We start from the raw sequence: 21,060 nt of genomic DNA on the forward strand, positions 1-21,060 counted from the left end.
TCATGGCTAAAAGGGGCGAGCATGTTTGGTGTGACGGGGATTCGAACCCACGACCCGCATATTGCAAGTCGAGCGCCCTAACCACCTGGCCATGCCGGGCCTACCCACATTGAGCAAAGCATAGATAACCCATTGTGTAGCTTTACACTTAACAACAAAGAAATATGTAAAACTACGATGTTCATTACTCAAAGAATTACAAACAAACACAATTAAAGAAAATCTCGAGACCATGTATAATTTTGATTATTTGATTATTGATAAAAGTAAACATGTTTTGGACTAGTTAATCTACATGTATATTCCATACAAGAACATATTCCATACTAGTTGTAAAGAACATATTCCGTACAAGGTGTAAAAGAACCAAGTAACTGCACACAGTGTCCTCACTACAGTATTAATTTTTATCCTTTTTGCAATAGCGATACGTTATAGATTTATCTTCACTTATCTGGAAAACAAACAGCTCTTGAACTTGATACAAGTAGTTAAAATTACTATATTTACATGCTCAATCTATTCAGGTTATAAAAGTAAAATCAGTGAATGTTTTCTTATTTATTCAACTTATGCATACAAAGAAGCTAAATAGTAGATGGGTTATGACAGTGTCTTTTTCCATTAACAATTATGTTATTCACAGAAACAAAATTTGCAGTTAAAAACGTTCGTTTTCTACATGAAGAATTTGTAAAGAAATGCATATCAAGCTCACTATCTGCGCTTAGTAACAAGTTACTGGACATAAAATAACCACGTGGATCATACTGAAACCCCAAAGCCGGGCATAGCCTAATTGGCTATCAGTCTGAGGGTTCACGATTCGCATCACTTTGTCGCAAAATCGCGCTTCTCACTTTGGGTCTGTGAGTACGCTATAGGAGTGATGGTTTGATTTTGATTTGAAATTCGCTCAAAGCTACACGAGGGCTATCTGCATTAGTCGTCTCTATTATAGCATTGAAAGACTAAAGGGAAGGTAACTAGTCATCACCACCCACCGTCAATTCTTGGGCTACTCTTTTACTAACGAATAGAGGGATTGAACGTCACATTATAACGCCCCATGGCTGAAAGGGCGGGAATGTTTGTTGGGACGAACCCACGACCCTCAGGTTGCGAGTCGAGCGCCCCTGACCACCTGGCCATGCCGGACCATATAAGAGTAACGACCAAATCCTGCTACTCGATTAGAGTAGCCCAATAATTAACGGCGAGTGTCTTTCAGACTAGCTGGTATTCCTTTAGTCTCTCAGTTCAAAATTATGGACGGCTATGCGCAAAAAAAGCACAAACAAACTTGTATAGATTTGTGTGAAAATTCTAAATAAACGAACTCAACCACCCAAAAATAAGGATAAGAAAGTCAAATGAAATGAAAATTTAATTCTTTAATATAGTGTAAGAACATCGAGTAACATTTTGTTAAACTTTTCGAAACAATTAAATTATCAGTAAAATGACACACTACTTCATGTTTTAAACTAAAGGTGAAACTATTGTAAAAGTAAAAAATTACTGCTTCTAAACTTTCCGTTTAACAATTTGATTTTTATTTTCGATGTTGACTAAAGTTATCATTTCACGTAATTTTCACTTACGAATACATTTATAGGACACTGCTATAATAATTACACACTTACTTGACACTGAGCTTTATTTATCACGCTATAGTAAAGTGAGAAGAGATAAATTTCAGCCTTCACGTATTTAATTATCTATAATTATATACATCCAAGTAGAGTTGAATTTCGTGACTTTCAATGTCATAACTGGATAAAGTTGGTTTAGTATACTTTATATGGTTGCTGAACACTCATTTTTCTCATGTAACAAATTTTTTCCAGTAATCCTTCAGATAGTGTGATAATGCGACTCATGTATTGAGAATTACCGTGCTTCAGTATCAACTGAGTTGATAAAATGGAGTGTTGTTATATTTAATGTCAGGATTTTACATCCAAGAAATCGTCACAAAAAACAAAAACGATTCACAGCAGAGTAGAAAGAAAGAAATCAGTGTATCTACAAAATATGTTTGTGTGGTGCCAACACAATAGCTTATGTACATATTGTGAAACTCTTTTATTTTTAAAATACTGTTTTTTATGACCGTTTTCTCTTTGAGCAGTCATGGCCTCAAAGTATGCATTTTTCGGTAGCGTGAGGCGAACAATGAATCTTTTGATTCATAACCCAGACACGCTAACCATTGGGCCACGCACTGCCGCTTTTCAAGAAATAAATAAAGCTGGCGACACTGTTACTACGTGTGCAAAAGCCAGGTTCTAGAATTTAAGTTTTGAGCATTTAAAATTCTTTGATGTTTAAAAATATTCTTTATATAACGTTATCAAATGCATCCTATTATGTTCCAACGAAAAAGGTCTAAATTAAACTAATTTTCTTGAAAGGATTACAAAGTTAAATTCGTTTGCTCTTGAAATAAGAGCGGTTTATTTTGAGATTCCTCCTGAGAAAGTGACAAGAATTTCTTATACTGAATGTCAAAAACTCTAGGAACACACATTTCAAAAAGGTGAACAACTATTTTCAAGAAGTCAGAAAATTTATTTGTACTTTCAATGGCAACAAGTTTCAGATGTTTTTCTGATTTTTTTAAAAGTATAAATACGTGAAACAAATTCTCTCAAGTTTCATAAAATATTTATTTGATACATTTCTGGTTAAGACTTTTGGTTTAGTGATATCTAATTTGGCAGCAACGTTTCAGGCTTACTCACACTTGGTAATCATTTATTCCCGCGTAAGCTACAAGAACCCTAATGGATTTACTGTGGAGTTTCTTCAAACAAATACTGCGACAATGACATTCTATTTCTAAAGCTCCTCCTTGACATTTTACAGTTAGGTCTCATACTATTTGTCTTCGTCTGTATCTATGCTTACTAAATCCATTGGGGAATACGGGGTGTGAGCTGTGTGATATGCTCAAAACATTCAATATTAGTTTTAATCATGTCTCAATAAATCGCGTAAGAAACTAACTGATAATCTTGTACGTCTTATCCGAAATACTTTAATATTTCATTACCATAAATATAAATACTGTTATCTGGCATTATCACTTTACCAGCTTCCCGTGAGTTAGCAACAAACACAGTCAAATTAAACCACCAATGTATATTTCCAAGCTGAACGCGTCTTGAAAATGCCCTTCTCAGATCTTAACCCTTTCTGGGTTGTTAACTCGAAAAGTTAGACCACAGTTGTATTGCTGTCATGAATAACAAATGTCCGAACTTCGAATTAACAGTGAAGTCCAACTGCTTTGTAGTACTTACTCTCTAGAACTCGTAAAATAGCAATAATTATTTAAACTAAGGTGTTTTACGCTAGAGTAGGACAGTGGCCACTATCACCCCTCTCCGTCTATGAACCTATGCCCAGATACTTCCCTTAGGACAAAAAATGGCAAGAGAGAGGATGCTTAGAACTCTTGTCATTCAGTAGGTGTTTATTAACAATACTCTCGGATACTGTTTCAGTAGCTGTTCATTGACAATACACTGCCCCACTGTTTGTTTATTGACAATACTTTTAGCTACTGACTCAGTTTTTGTTTAGAAATATTATCTGTGCGGCCCCCCAGTGGCATGTCTGTGGACTTACAACGCTAAAAACCGGGTTTCGATACCTGTGGTGGGCAGAGCACAGATAGCCCTTGTGTAGCTTTGTGCATAACAAAAAACAAAACAAACAAATAAACAATTATCTATGCGTATTGTAAATATGCAACCACTGAAACATTAGCTGAGCGTATTGTCCATACATAACCACTGAAACATTAGCTGAGCGTGTTGTCCATACATAACCACTGAGACATTAGCTGAGCGTATTGTCAATAAACAAACACTGAGATATTATCTGTGCGTATTGTCAATAAACAAACACTGAGATATTATCTGTGCGTATTGTCAATAAACAAACACTGAAGCATTAGCTGAGCGTATTGTCAAAGTGGTTGTTTATTGACAAACGCTCAGATACTGCCTCAGTAGCAGTTTTTCACAATACGTTAAGCTGCTGCCTTGGTGGTTGTGTATTAACAATACACTCAGATACTGTCTCAGTGCTGTTTATTGACAATATGCTCAACTACTGCCTCAGTTGTTGTTTTTAGAGTGAAACTAAAAATCAACCTGGCAATGAATATAACAAATTAAACAAACTTATCTCATGTTCTTACTTATAAATATTAGAACGCATTGTTAACGATATTTTCGGTCGTTTATACAGGCAAACTACATATATATATTACGCAAATACGCATAGATCTACATAGAAAAATAAGCAAATAAAAACCTATTGTGACTAAATATGCATTCAATCTTTATTTGCTTACTCCCGCTATTAACAGTACTTTAAGAAACTGTTTCTCGAAATATTCCTCATGTTACAGAATTTATTTTTCATATTTTCAACTTGCCTTTCTTTTGCCTTTTTATAGAAGAATAACATTACTGTAAATAAAACTATATCTTTAAATAACATTTCCCTTAACTGTGGCTACAAATCGACTCTTGGTTTTTGTTTTATATCGAATATTCAATTTGTGTATCGTTCGTTTGTTTTGTTTTTCTTTGGTTCAGATTCTACATCACAATAGGTATTATTAATTGTCTTTAAACAGTCCAACAGCATATTCACGTTGCCTATAAAACTAAAAAGTTGTATTAGACAAAAGAGGAGTAGCATAGTTACGTTGTTTATCAACTTAGAAGCCGTATCAAATAAAATAGCATAATCACAAACTGCATCTTAGATACTTCTATGGATAAAAATGTTCTAATTGTGTAAACATTTTATTTCAAGTAAATTATTGAACAGTAACGGTACAGGGCCGATTTGATGTTCCGTGGTTCGTGCCCTGTTACCGATAACATAATAAATACAAAATTGCAAACCTAGAGTCATTTGTTTGTTGTTAAGCATAAAGCTACCCAACGGACTATCTGTTCCATGGTTACCACGATCGTCGACTGGGGGTTCCTGGTGTTGTGGATGCGTTATAAGGATAACAGTCAATTTTCACTATTTTATTAGAGTAGACAACTTTGGGTGGTGTTGATTAGCTGCCTTTCCTATAGTCTGTCACTTAAAAAGTAATAAAAAATATGGCTAGTGCAGCTAACCTTCTAGTAGCTTTGCGAGAAACTCCACAAACAACACTAATGGCACAAGGCAAAAGATGCCGTTTTTCTACTGGTTACTAATCAAACATTCTTGTCAAATAAGTCAAAGACACTACATGTGATAAACACCCTCTGTCAATTTCCGAATAACAGCAAGTTAATGTTATACCTGGTAATTGATTTTTGAGGCCAGATGAAACACATAGCAACGGCATTGTATGAACGAACAAACCAACAGGGAAGTAGCTTCTGGATTAATTTCCTGTTTACAAAATCAATTACGAAGTGAGTAATTTGTGTAAAGTAAAATTAAATCGAAAAAATAAAAGAAAAAAGCGATTTTGAAATGAAATTCTCATCCAAAAATGTTATTGATTTTTTATAAGACCTCTTAGCGACAAATATACCTTTCCCAGACTAATCTAGTAAACTTTGGTATCATAGCTAATCAGCATAGGTGACGATGGTTAAAGCTAATTCAAAAGATTCTTTAGCAAAATTCAAATGATGGAACTACTGTTTTCTTTTCGTTCTTGGTGTGCAGAAATTACGGTCCGAAACCTTTTTTATGATATAAATATAAGGTGTTTCTTTTTTTAGATTTGATCATTGCAAAAATCATAAACAAGCTATACGTAAATCAATGTTGCTTGTTTGAAACTGTAATGGAGGAGTAATTTGCTCTAAGGATTTGTCTTCAGTCAAGAACGGTTATTCTAAACACCACATTCACTGCATCTCGGGGAGTTTTCTTTATTCAAAGCATGTATAGGTGAAATGTCTCTTGAGACCGACGAATTAGCTAAATCGAGTGAAAAACGAAATCTCTTAGTCTATGAAACCCTAGGGGAGGTAATTAAACCTCCTGTATGGTGAATTGTCTGTTGTTATCACTCCAAGAGGGCTGACTCGATAACAAATTATCGTTGGAAGCACAGCTACAGTGACGTGGCTAACTAGGCTAAGCTATCAAATCAATCTCCCAGCAAGCTTGCTGCATAGCAGTACGGAGCAGACTATTGATTAATAAGTATGTACAAAGCCTATAATACTAGTTATTGTTTACTTCATAGATGTTGTGTACATTGGCCACAATAATTCGGTAGTTTATCTTGTTTCTTATAAATGATGGATTGTGATATATCGAGCGTAGACCAAGCTTATATAACATAATCACGTTAACATTATTATTTCTCAAATGTTTTCGTATTCTTTCCGGCTAGAAAAAAAAAATCTGTGTAGAAAGAAAACACTAATTCGATTGTCTAATACATGAGTAAAGGAAAAATTACACAGGAAATTGTAATTGTGTAAAACTTAAAAATTCATAAGATTTAATTTTCTTGAGCATTTCAAAACATTTAATCCAAATGCCAATTTTCTAAGAGCATGAAAAGAAAATCAGATGTGCAAGCAAGTAGCGCTATCGATGAGTTAATCACAAATGATCCTAAAATTAGGTATGAAATTTTTATCTTGGAACGTTAATCGTTTTTTAAAACTCCCTTTAAAAATGACGTAAGCTTGATTGGCGTTCAAAAGCAACCATACGCTGTTGAATCTAATGTCAGCTTCAGTCAATGTAAAAGAATCATATCTTGAATATGAAAAATGTAAGGAATAATATTTACCATTAACATGAAAAACAAACTAATTTTAAAGTAAAATAAGTCTGTTAAACAATTAGAATAATGTATGTAATAGAAGCCAAATACTAATTATTGCAAACACAATAACAATTGAAATGTGTAGCGATATATAAGCTTTAATTATCATTATTTTCCAAATATTAGCCTAAACGTCAGAATAATCACACTAATAGAATCTAAAGAATGCTTTAATAGTCGTCATCTCAACTCGAAATTACTATTCCATTTTTTTGTTTATTTGTTTTAGAAGTTTTGTTTAAGATTACACAAAGAGCACCCGCATAGTCGTCCCTAATTTTGAACTGATAAATTAAATGGAAACAGTTAATTAACAGCACCCACACCCAGTTCCTAGGCTACTCTTTCCTGACAAATTATTAGGATTTGACAGTCACTATCACAACACACTCATGAAAATATACTAATTTAGAATATTGCGTGTCTCAATGTGATACAGTTAGTTTGCTTACACGTATAATTGTTATCAAAACCTTTCAATAAATTTTTTTAGGTTATATATATAACACTGAAAGTTTTACATCTAACCTGATATAACCTGATGTGTCGTTCAACCTAATACAGCTAGAGTTTACTTACATGTATAATTGTGATTAAAACCTTTCAATACATTTTTTAGGTTTTATGTAAGAGTGAAAATTTCACATTTAATCTGATATGGCATTTTATTTTTTTGTTTTTTTCAGTTAAACTCATGTTTTATGAAAACGTATGAAATTAATGAGTAAAAACTTAAGTGTTTTAAAGTCATTCATGCCAAGCAATACTTATGATGTATGTTAATAACTTCTCTTAGAGAAAACTCCTTCATCTACTGAATGTCTAGTTTGTTTATAAAAAGGAATAAGACTCTAAACATTACAAGTTGCTTTTGTGCAATAACTAACCTTCGTAAGCTCTCATGGTAACCACTGTGCTTACCAAAGCATACAGAGTTAACTTTAAAACCTTTGCATGCTGGCAAAGGCCCCTAACACTCCACAAGATGTGTCTGTATGACAACTGTCACTTCTGATGCCAGTGAAGATGTATGCAGTGATAAATAGATTATGCTCTGACTTCGACGGTTTAAAGACCTTTTTCCTGCGTTAATTCTTTCCAAACGTTGTTATTCTTAGCCAGCTAATGTCGCCGCTTTACGTTTTGGAATTAGATTATTACCATTACGGGAATGGGTTCATGCATAGCAAAGGGATTTTCGTAATAAAAAAGATGCTCTTGGAAACAAAGTAGGTTAGATACTGCGAAGATATAGCAACAGAAGCAGATTTTTGGTGCTGCAGATACTAAGAAGACATAGCAGCAGAAGCAGGTTATTGCAGAAATCATGACAAGCGTTTCTCTTTAACATCAACTTTCCAACTTCCGCTCATGTGAATATGACATAAATGAACAATATATTTTTCTGAGAATTAAACTATGATATCTATTTCTATTTAGTCCTAAGTTATTATATGCTTTGTTTGTTATTCTTTTATAAAACTATTTCAAATCAATGTATGATGCATTTGGTTTCAGAGATTTGGATACAATGATTCTTTCATAGACATAAAAAAAATAGTTATAACTTATGAATAACGTGAAAAATATATTGTTATTACTAATAGATATTCCCGTTTAAATGCAATGTTTTACTTTGAAAACGTTATGTTCTTCGTTATAAAGCAACGCAAAGCATATTAAACCATCCAAAAGAAAAAAGGGAGTGTTAACTGTAAGCTCATACAAAATGTACAAATAATGCTTTCAAAGTGTTATTATTGGGTACATCAAAAGCACTATACACTACTCTTTGACAGAAATACTTGTTTATGTGAAAATAATACTTCAACTATTATGGACAAACCTAGCATCTTCAGCATAAAACAGAATTAATATTCTGTCCATAGCCATCAGGACATGACTTTTTTCAAACATACCTAATAATTGAAAAAACATAAAGAGTTTTTCTTTTCAGAACTTTTAGAAGTTTAGAACCAAAAGTAAAACCTACAGTTACTAATTTAAATACCCAAAACTGCGTCGACGTGTTTTCGTGATGTCACTAGAACAAGGATAAAAGTTTGAATACATAATAAAAGAAAAGACCACGTATTGATTCATTCGTTCGAACGTTATGTATGCTTAAATGTTAGTGTTCAGCAGCGTTTAGGGATTGGGTTTATTTTGAATTTCGCGCAAAACTACACGAGGGCTATCTGCGCCAGCCGTCCCTAATTTAGCATTGAAAGGCTAGAGGGAAGGCAGCTAATCATCACCACACACCGCCAATTCTTGGGCTACTCTTTACCAACAAATTGTAGGATTGACCATCACATTTAAAACGCCCCCACGGCTGAAAGGTTAAGCATGTATGTTGGGACGGGGATTCGAACCCACAAATTGCGAGTCGAGCGCCCTAACCACCTGATCATTTCAGGCCTTTCAGAAGCGTACAGCGGCTGCTTCTTTCTGAGGATACGTTTTTGCTGGAAGTATTTCTGATATAAAGCTACATAATAATTACTTGCATGATCGAAAGTGGTCAGTTAGTCCTTGATTTTGTATTATAACATTACATAACTTGAAATCCAACATATTTTTGTGGACTTTCTCCAATCATCACATTGTACAGCAAATATCCTGCTTTTTATTATACATTACACATATTTCAAATTGGTATTTACATGCAGAGCATTGACATAAGTTATTGTATGAGATATTGGTCGTTTCGGCATCAAACGAAGTACTTTTTCCATGTAATAAAATGTCTATTTTTTGTGCAAAATTATTTGTTAGAAATATAAATAACCCTGTTTGAATTACAACATACCGATGAAATTTTATAACGTAGATTTAAAAGAATTATATATATATACATATATAATTTCTGCATAAATCTATCTCTATACAAGTTAGTCGTAATGAATTTGTAATGTTATATGTTTATCTATCTGTCTGTCTTTTCTCGCTGTGATACATATTTACCCTGAAAACAATAAAGTACACGTTCCTTTCTGTATAAGTCCTCCAGTCGCACAACGATAAGTTTGAAGGCTTATAACGCTAATTACCGAGTTTCGATACCCGTCAGATAACCCATTGTGTAGCTTTGTACTTAAACACACACAAATCCTCAGTATATATTAAACTATCCAAAGGATATTCATATGGAATTAAATATGGTTATATTCTTATTGTAAATCATTGTGAAGATTAACGATGATTTTAGACTTATGTCGATTTATAACAAAATTATTTCAATTCCTTTAATAATCAGTAGCATAATTACGTAATGTCTAGTTGTACTCACACAGACTTTTTAAAAGTATTTTTAACAATACTTGCTTGTCATAAATGCTCTATGATGACGGCCTCTCAAGGAATACTTCTGTCGACAGATTGATCAATACGTATTGCACTGATCTAAACTATTATTTGTCAATATTTGGGTGTATGTTCGCTTATAGCTGGCAAGCTGCTAGACTGATTGTCACTAAACCTGACACTGGACCCTTAGACCCCCACCACATAGAGAATGACATAAAGAGATAGGACCGAGAGTATCGATACGTAACTGTTGTACAATAAAACAAGAATTAGTGACGGCGTTATAGCTCAGTAAAAGTTACTATAACGATTTTTGATGATAAAATAGAATTAGTGTAATGACATCGTTCGCATATTAGAATTCATTGAAGATCAAATACGATATGCCAGTACTGATGTGAGTTTCCAAAACGTACCGATCTTTATTTGTTTAGAAGGCGGGCAACATGGGAAATAACAAGATTTTAGGGAACTTTTAGGTGTTTGTAAAAACAACACAGCTATTGCTTGTTTTTCAACTAACCGTGAAGTTTTTTTTTAATTCTTAAAAACTTCTAAATTTAAGCAAGTGAATTCTTGGAATGTTTTATACTTATCAGTATTTTCTGGCCCCTAAGAAATATCGGGTGTGTAAGCATCAGCATTTTTAATGTCAGAGAAATCTTGCATCCCAATAAGCATTATTAATTAGGGAAGAGTATGATATTGAATCTTACATCCCAGTAATCATTATTAATTAGGGAAGAGTATGATATTAAATCTTACATCCCAGTAAGCATTATTAATTAGGAAATAGTATGATATTAAATCTTACATCCTAGTAAGCATTATTAATTAGGGAAGAGTATGATATTGAATCTTACATCCCAGTAAGCATTATTAATTAGGGAAGAGTATGATGTTGAATACGACGGTGAAAAGTCTCTAGTTCGCAGCAGGTGCGAAACTTGTGATCTTCATCTTGATATTTCTGAAACGTTTCACTTGTCTTTCATCTGGGTTAGAGCGTGTCTTGTATTTCTAAGATGCCTGTGCCAAAAGTAGCCATTTCAAAGAATGGTTTATATAATTCTGACCAAGTTAGTTGACATGACGGTGACATGTATGTTGTGTCGTTTCATTGAACTTTCCTCACCGGCTGTTCAGCAGTCTGTATTGACACACGTTCTCTAAGGCTTATTAACAATAAGATGTATGGTATGTTCGCTTGTTACAAATCGGCGAAAAATGAATACACATCGTCAGGAATGGATATGACAACTATTGTGTGGTTAGAATACTATCATAATAAACTCTTCTATTTTATTAATATCCCTACGAGTTTAGATTAAGAATGTAGTTATTAAAATTGTAATCGGCTTAATAGTAATGGCTTATTAATACTGTCACATAACAAGATCTTTAACTTCAAATAGTGCAAAACCGTTTGTTTAATTTCTTCAAGACTCTTTCTTTCTACATTATGGAAGTTGAAACACCGATTTTGTATTCATGTGTATATTGCAGTTATATTATATTTGTCGTTTCGTAGTTTAAAATGGTTTAGTATATAATCACCAAATGATTGACGTTTACCGCGCCCTGCAGACATTTGATGTAAATTACACTAAAGATAAGCATACTAAAAACTTCGCACCATTTATCTCCTTGTTATACAGTACAATATCACGATAGTAAAATTAAAGCAAGTTAAAATAATCACATGTAAGTAATCAAAAAGTATATAGAATACATTTAACAATTCACGTGTTTTTCAAGTTAAAAGAGATACGCTGTAAAAGGTTAAAATTGAATGAACAGTAATACTCAATCAACTGCTTATCACAGAAAGTACAATTATATGAAATATTATACTCAAAGTCAACAGAAATAGAAGACAAATAATTTATTGATATTTTTAGCACATGTATAAAAGGACACTATTTTATCTTTTACAGTAAAATAAACTAGTTCTCCGGTGGGCAACAGGAAGTTTACGGACTTAAAACGCTAAATTCCAGAGTTCGGTTCCCAGCGGTGGAAAAAGTACAGATAGCTGGTGGTGTAGCTTTTCATGAATAAAACAACTATAAATTAAATAAGCAATCATTAATGATCAGTGATTTTTACGATCCATCAGCTAGTACGTTTTTAGTATAAATCCTTCGTCAGTTGAACTTTTCTTAACCTCTAGATTTAGGCCATTCCTCACATTATTCTAGTCTTACTGTCTGAACGGAAAACAATATTTCGAAAAAACGTTATAAAATAATAGGTCACTCATAACGCTTTGGTAGCTAATATATATATATACCTAACAATATATATTATTAGAAGTCTGTACAATATAATCTCAATTATTATTTTGTTACAAGTTACAGCTTTTTCAGTAATGAAAACTTGTTTTTAGAACAGGTACGACGTTTCGATCACTAGTGCGATCATTCTCAAGTACACAAGTACAATAATACTTAATCAGTAAGTGAACCCAAAACAAAACTATTAATCTCGAGCATATTTGAAGAATATGTATCATTGAATAGTGACGAGCGTATATTACTGTGGCGCAAATCTAAATTTATAGTACAGCTTTTACAGTAAGTAGGATTGGAATTTGTATTTACTGTAAAAGCTGTAACGAGATTTATAGCCTTTAACAATAATATGAATAACAATATATTGTTTTTCTTTTATTGTGAAATTCTGCTTAACAGTAAACTTTGTGAAATTAAATTGTTTCATAGTTTAAACGTTATTAGAAAATTAACAGAGGATGTACTAAATGTAAGATACTTATTTTCTCTAGGTCAGTGAAAATTGTCAGAAAATTAAAGAAAAACAATTATCTAGACATATTTATAATTCTCTTATTGAACGCTTTGCATTCTATATATTATGAATTTCATGCAGTAACTTGTTTCAAATTCTTGAGCTTGAAAAGAAAAAGAATTTTTGTTTGCACATAAACCTTTTCATTATGCCATTTTACACAGGCCATCGTAAACGTTCCATAATACTAGATTATTAATAATAATAAAAAGAAGAAGGTAAATACCTTGTAAAAATAGTAGTATTCTATTTCATCTTCTTCTGTAGAGCTGTTAGAAGATGTATTGTCGGACGTGTTTACTGTAAGAACAGTTAGAACGAAAACTGGCCCATCCAAGCAGTCTGGGGTTGGACATTCCATGGCCATGGTACAGATCGTTAAATTATTATTTCTAAAATACAGTTTATTCACAGCCACCAGAGGTATATTTGTGCCCTTTTAAAAATGTAATCTTCAGTCTTCGATGTCAGTTTAATGTCCAAAATTCCTAAACTTACGTGGTGACCTTTTACGAACTAAAGTACCTATTCAAGCAGGAATACAATTAACAGTTGTATTCAAAACAGTTTAGAATAGTTTTGGATTCCACGTTTTTTCATTATGAAGTCAACAAAAAATTTAACATATGACTTCCACATCTAGAGAAACGCCTGTCGCTCTCTCTCTTTCAGTGCTCAGTGCAGGAAAGAGTGTTGTACTAAAGAACAAATGTAAGTGCTCAAGCTTTTGAGGCAAGCTCACGCCTCTTCTCCACTATTATACGTAGCGCGCGCACAGTCGTGGAGGATTATTGGTAAGGTGCCAGTGTGCTATTAAGTTTTGACCGACTATATGTTATATACAGTCTCATTATATTTATTAATGAACTCTACAGTACAAGCGTCCTAAGTTTATCTCTGTGTACGAACATTATTATCAAGTATATGAAATATTTTCACTGCAAGAATCATTATAATATTTAATAGTAACTTATTTCCTTCGTTTCATTTCCTGTTGCAGAATGTAATCTCACCAACTCTATATAAATAATATATTCTATTTTTACTTGGATTGTAAAATAGGTTTATCTTCTAATGCTAACTTATCCTCTGTGTCTGGCTCCTTCTATTTCTAAGGGGGTTGAGCGAGTATTAGTGGTTGGCGTTCCGGAGTGGGGATCAGACATTTCGTAATTTGTGCCCAGGTACCAACAACAACAAAAAAAAGCGTTTCCTCACTTTTGGGCCGTGAGTGCATTACAAGAGTGACGACCAAATCCCTGTATTTCATTAAAATATCCAAGAGCTGGTGGTTGTTCGTGTTATCTAGCTGCTTTCCCTCTAGTCTGTTATTTCAAAATTAAAGATGACTAGCGCAAATAACTCAATAGTGGCTTTTCGCGAAATTCAACGAACACCATCTTCAAAAACCTGGACAACTGATCATAGCGTTCCATGATATAAATATAAAGATAGGATATTATTAATTTCGAAAAATTATAAAAATATCTTATTCATAGTTGAAAATAATTAGAATGATATTTAGCTCAACAGTTCACATGTTTCGCGTTTTTTTTCACCAGATGGCGCTCACGGAAAATATGACCTCTTCTCAATAAACTACCTTTGACTATTTTTCCTTTAATTTTTGATTCGACACAAAAGTTACATTAGAAGTTCATCTTCTGAGTTGTTTTAGGAGATTTGGATAAGTTCAATCAATTCTTTAAATTTCTTAATGTAGATAAACACTAAATAATGATTCAGTAGAACCTGTTATTTCAAATTGATTTTATAAATATCACAAATAGTAATAAGATTCTCATGAAACAAAGATATTAGACCAAAGATATTAGGTATTTAGCAGATACTCTAGAAATTTTTAACTGCTGTTATATACATCTCACCAATGGGCATCAGTCAGTAAGTAGGAAAGCCTGCGCTTACGTGCTCTCGGAATGTGCCATGTGACATCTATTTTCATTTGTTTACACAAGCCATAATCAGATTAACATTTGTATTATGCAGTTAGAATAGATTCAATCCGCTGTTATCCTTACTCCCAACTTTCAGAATAAATATTTTGCTATCGTTATATAGGAACCGGCGATAGGAAAACTTCTCTAGCTAAAGTAACAGTTTTTATGATTCTTAATCTAGTAATTATCAAATCCATCAGCGCCTGCAGAATGATTACAACATTAGAGCGACAGTGTTTTAACTGACTTAGTGATTATTTCTAATTATCTAAAGATTTATTTGATTATTTTTTTACAAATTTAAGGAGGTATACGAGTTGAGATATTTGTTATGGACCGAATTATCTAAGTTATGTTCTAATCTTTAAAATCGATCGCAACCTTTTGGCGGAACATTGAAGTGTTTACAGATGTTGCTTAAGATTAGACTACTGAAAAAAAAAAACATCAAATTTTGTTAAATACACTTAATTGTATCATTAGCCAAGCGAGTTAGATAGAAAATAAGTTAACGAATTAAATATTAATGTATTTTTCTTCTTCGATAAGCACTGAAAGCTCATATAACGTGAATTAATATGTTCTTTTAATTTGGCTTGATCTTTGGTCTACGTAAGCAGATAGTTTCCAAAGCTAGTCTAATCTGAAGGGGTAGACCATAACATAACAACATAACAACAGATCAAAGCTTAAGTATAGTTTGGTGCAGGAAACATCAATACACCATTTTAAAGCAGTATAAATTGAACAATTCGGTCTGAAGAGTGCCCGGCATGGCCAGGTGGATAAGGCGCTCGAATCACAATCTGAGGGTCGCGGGTTCGAATCCGAATCCTACCAAACATGCTCGCCCTTTCAGCCGTGGGGGCGTTATAATGTGACGGTCAATCCCACTATTCGTTGGTAAAAGAGTAGCCTAAGAGTTGGCGGTGGGTGGTGATGACTAGCTGCCTTCCCTCTAGTCTTACACTGCTAAATTAGGGACGGCTAGCGCAGATAGCCCTCGTGTAGCTTTGCGCGAAATTCCAAAACAAACAAACAAACGGTTTGAAGAATGTCATACTTAAAAGTTTATTTATTATCGTTTAAGTCAAGAAAGATAATAACTCGCTGACAGAAAGAAGTTCCTACTGTATGATCCTTGGCCAAGTCCTAGTTAATAAGTAATTAAAATCTACTGAGACCTTGTAATCATGGGCTTTTGTGAAACATCTACATCATGGACTACATAAAAAGTGTAACGAACGACGGTCTTACCTTTCTTCGATTTAGCAAATGCTTTTTTGCAGTTTGCATAAACAAGTGATTGAACAAAACTCTTAAAAACTACTGTTTATACACTATATCATAAATGTGGTAATCAATTGCGGAAAATCTTGAAGAAAACAAAAACAAGTATCTAAAAGTTTATAGAATAATCAAAAGATATTTTAAACAAATCCCCAAGTTTTTGATTTACTTATTTAACAATCTATTACCTATAAGAAAAGCTAAAATTATATTTTTTTCTCAAAGATATTAAGTGGCATATGATTGAAAGACGACTAATGAAACATCATAAATTTTCTAATATGACACTCTATTCTATTGATCGAAATACATCCCGAAATTGTAACAGAATACCACACCATGCAAAATCTCTGAAATACAGTTTAGCTAATAGTAGGTTAAATACACAGTACCGTGTAAAGTAATCTGAAATAAAGTTTAAATCCACAGTAATGGAACAATACCAGATTGATCTGAATACTAGTTCCGACACTTTCAAGTTTCGATACCCATGGTGGACAGATAACTCATTGTGTAAGTTTGTGCTTAACTACAAACAATCAATGATGCAAAATAAGGTTTCGCATTTTGGGATTGTAGGAACGTTATTAGACTGACAAATCTTACTGTTTAGTTAGAGTAGCCCAAAAGTTGGCGGTAGATGCTGTTGAGTCAATCAGATCAAAATCAAAAACGGCTAGTACAGATAGCTCTTGCGTAACTTTTTGAGAATAGCAAAAAGCAATCGAAACACATATCACGATTCTAGGTAACTTCAAACAAATATCAGAGAAAATACGGAGGTTACTGTTCACCTCATAATAAGCATATCAGCATCACAAAGTATGAAACTTATTCATATCCAAAGATTTAAAATTTTCACTATGTGCCATATTACTATTTGTCTAACCTCAGACTTTGATTTTTATTCATTTATTTTGCTTTGTTTTCCAAAATAATGATTGAAGTAAAGTGTTAAGTTCATTTTCAGTTTAAATATCAAGTGTCTCTAAACCCTCGGTGGCTCAGCAAAAAGCAGTGAACTTGAAACGCCAAAAGTTAAGTTTTGATACCCGCGATGGACGACATACAGATAGCCCAATGTGTAGCTTTGTGGAGTATAACAAACATAAAAGTTTCAAATGACATATGCAGACATGTCACATGTTTTTAACCTGTTTTAGTTAAATAGAATTGAAATCAATACTGTAATGGCAATAACATGTGGTTCAGAAAGTCATTACATTACATTGTTTTAGTTGCTTTGTCTCTTTATTCCCTATAGTAAGTAACGTCTATTCTACCCGAAAGGACGTTACAGTAACATATAGCATCCTGACTGTAATATCCTTTGCTAGCTAAGGTGACGTTGACAGAAGGTAAGACCAATGGTGTGAGAGAACACAAATCACGAGGTGAAGCTGTTGACTGGACACAGAAAGCGAGTTTAACTGCTGAATTCAGGTGCGCTTTTTTAACTAGTTCTGTTAAGATATCATTGAGTGAAAACAATTCAAGAACAGTGTTTGAGTTCTATGGAGATGAATCCTGAGAGAAGGAAAGATGTGGAACTAAACACAGACTAGTAGAGAGGACTGTTATTCCTCCTGACCAAGTACACACACTGTGCTTTCTGTTTGTTTGATATAATAAAGATTTTGTTCATTTATTCACATTTGTTCAGTCTCATTATTTCACACTTAAAGAAACTTAGTCTAGTTATCAACTACAGAACACTCCACTTATTTCTAAAACAAATCTGCTGTTATTTGTTGGATTACCTATCTGAAACTTGTCGGAAAATCTGTTTTACCTGAAAATACCACAAAAATAAGAAGTGTTGTTGTACAATCCTTTGATCATAAGAAAACTTAGAATGAAAATACCAGCAATTATGAAAACATTTTGAACGTTTACTTTATTGAGTGGTTAAACTTAATAGTTCGTTATATTTATAAATATTAGAACGTTTGCTTCTTAATCTAACAAATTTGAATGTTTTAACTACACAATTATTTCCTGCTTTTCTGTTATTATTACGAAGGGTAACTTCGAATATAGAAACAACTTTACAAACAACTATGAAAGTGTCATCAAAAAGGTCATATACAACCATTATTTTAACTGTAAATGACAGGGTTTATTTTAAAAGCTTTTGTTTCTCATTACATTCATCTTAATTTGTGAACACTGCATTCAAGTTAAGGTGGCCGTCTTACCCATCTTTCTCTAGTACGTTCTGGACAGCTGAGTGATAACTGTTATTTTGATAATAAAATATTATGGTTTAAAGTCCCAATATTACTGATGTTTTATTTATTAATTTCAATACGCTTAAGTTTTCTAATATTTGTTTGTTTGTTTTAGAATTTTCGAGCAGAGGACTATAAGAGCATGGCGATCCCTAATTTTTAACTGATAGACAGGAAAGAATGCAGCTAGTCAACACCACCTACCGTCAACTCTTGAGCTACTCTTACCTGATCGAATAATGTGATTTGATCGTCACTCTAATAACATACCCACGACCGCAAAATTCCTGCGAACCATGAACCCTCGGATTCACAGTTCTGGCATGCTAAAAATAAATAACGCCCGGTCCGTTTTTGCCTTAACTAAAACTTTAAAATTTCCAACACAGGTGATTTATAATTTTTACTTGATTCACTAAGATAGATTTAACTTATAATTTTAGATTCTTAATTTATAGGAAACGTTCATCGTTTTCTAACAACGGAAAAAGCACGACCAGTTTGTCTGCGTAGTTAGCTTTATGAGTAGACATATCAACGATCGAGGTTGAAACATTATTTACTAAACAGCACTACAGGCTGGGTGTCCATTCTAAAAGCATATAGTATCTTATCAAAAGGTTTTTTATTTACTAAAATAGCAAATTAACAATAAACAGGGCAGCTCTTTATTCTAACTTAGCTATTTTTATAAAATGTTTTGAACAGGTTTTACTTTTTGTTTGAATGAGGAACGTCACGTACTTCTATTTCTTGACAGGTGTTAAAGTTTGTTTGTTCGTTTGTAAGTAAGCACAAAGCTACACAATGGGCTATCTGTGCACTGCCCATCACGGGTATCGAAACCCGGATTCTAGCATTGTAAGTTCGCAGACATACCGCTATGCCACTGGGGGGCATGTGTCAAGGAGATGTAAAGCTTGCACTTAGTAAAAAGCAGTCTTTATATCTTGTTATATGTGGAACTAATGTTATTTGTCCATTTATAAATTATATTAGACGAAGTGCAATAATGTTTTCTGTTTTAAAATGTTAAATGATTTTCAGATAAAATGGTCAAATGTTTTGGTTACATGCGTTGTTTATTCAGTAAAACTATCTTATATAATGAATTATCTTTGTTTTATTGTACATCAAATTTGAACGCATTATATCAATCCATTAAAGTATAAAAATAGCAGTATTTTGACCATTTGTTTTCAATGCCTATTTCTCTTAGCCTATAACAAATATAATACATTTTAATATGGTATATTATTTTAAAATTAATTATACTGAGATCCCACTCAAGGTGGGATTTGAACACCATTCACCAGGGGAAGTTATAAGCACAGATACAATGTTTTAGACCATTAAGTCCATCACCTCGGTTTTTAGCAGTGTAAACTATATTTTTATGTTTCTGACATTACTCTATAATTTTAGATCATAAGGTGGATCATTTTTGTGCAAAACAATTAAACGTTAAAATTATCAAAGAATATTAATGAGATATATTTGATATATATGTGCTGAAGCTATAAAACCCTAATTCGTATTCATAGCTACCAGTGGAACTTTGTTTAGTGTTGGTCCTCCTTTATTTGCTACATGATTTACTTCTTAATCAAGTAAGGAGAAGAATGAGAACAGTAATTTTATCACTTTTTGACCGTTCATTTCTTTAAACCTAAAACAGAAAAGAAACTGGTGGTCTTAACGTAATTTAACTGTGTTTAGATCTGTTCAGAAACATAAAAATAGTGGCATTCCAGCGTTTAGAACTAAATGTTTGGTCCTATATATACAGTCACGGCCTTGTTACTACATTCTTCTAGCTTGGGTGGAGTCACTACCATGGTATATAGAGTCACGATAGTGTTACTACATTATTCTAGCTTGAGTGGAGTCACTACCATGGTATATACAGTCACGATAGTGTTACTACATTCTTCTAGCTTGGGTGGAGTCACTACCATGGTATATACAGTCACGATAGTGTTACTACATTCTTCTAGCTTGGGTGGAATCATTACCATGGTATATACAGTCACCGCATTGTTACTACATTCTTCTCGCTTGTGTGGAATCATTACCATGATATATATATATAGTCACGATAGTATTACTACATTCTTCTAGCTTGGGTGGAATCATTACCATGATATAAACAGTCACGAAAGTGTTACTCCATTCTTCTAGTTTGGCTAGAGTCATAATTTGTCTCTAAATGTTTACTATACAGACTTTCATCGTTATAAAAATTTCACGTTCATTTTTTTTAATTATGATAAGTAATTAAAAACAACATTTTATATTTACACAATAAAAAACTTTATTGAAGCTGCACGGCTTCCACTTTAAAATATCTCTCTACACGTACATGTTTCGACGTGATCTACGTCATCCTCAGGAGTAACTTACAATACAATTTTATACTTTCCCCCTTGTCGCATTACTTCATCGTTATTTACATATTTTCTTAGAGTAATTGAAAAATAAATAAATAAAAATTATAATGCATCTTGCCATATATCAATGTATTGAATTGCTGGTCCTTCATCTCTATTTAATACTTGTTTTTGTTTTTTATATTTCATTATTTCTAATGTTTCTTTAATATTTAATGATATAAAAACTTCGAGGCTGAGCTAAAACT

General features: G+C 33.0%; 1 protein-coding gene across 4 annotated transcripts in view; it reads right to left on the reverse strand.

Moving 5' to 3' along the window:
* LOC106462984 (cardioacceleratory peptide receptor-like) overlaps positions 1–13,619 on the reverse strand; it is a 78,646-nt gene extending 65,027 nt beyond the window's left edge. For all 4 annotated transcript variants that reach the window (XR_002611384.1, XM_022390392.1, XM_013922955.2 and 1 more), the window contains exon 1: positions 13,170–13,619. Coding sequence is in view for 3 of the 4 variants with exons in the window: in XM_022390392.1 (XP_022246100.1) it covers positions 13,170–13,310 (141 nt within the window). In the remaining variant the exon portion in view is untranslated. The remainder of the gene's footprint in view (positions 1–13,169) is intronic.
* Positions 13,620–21,060: the final 7,441 nt, after the last annotated feature.

This window comes from Limulus polyphemus, unplaced genomic scaffold (genome assembly GCF_000517525.1).
Source record: "Limulus polyphemus unplaced genomic scaffold, Limulus_polyphemus-2.1.2 Scaffold1294, whole genome shotgun sequence".
Classification (NCBI taxonomy): Eukaryota; Metazoa; Arthropoda; class Merostomata; order Xiphosura; family Limulidae; genus Limulus; species Limulus polyphemus.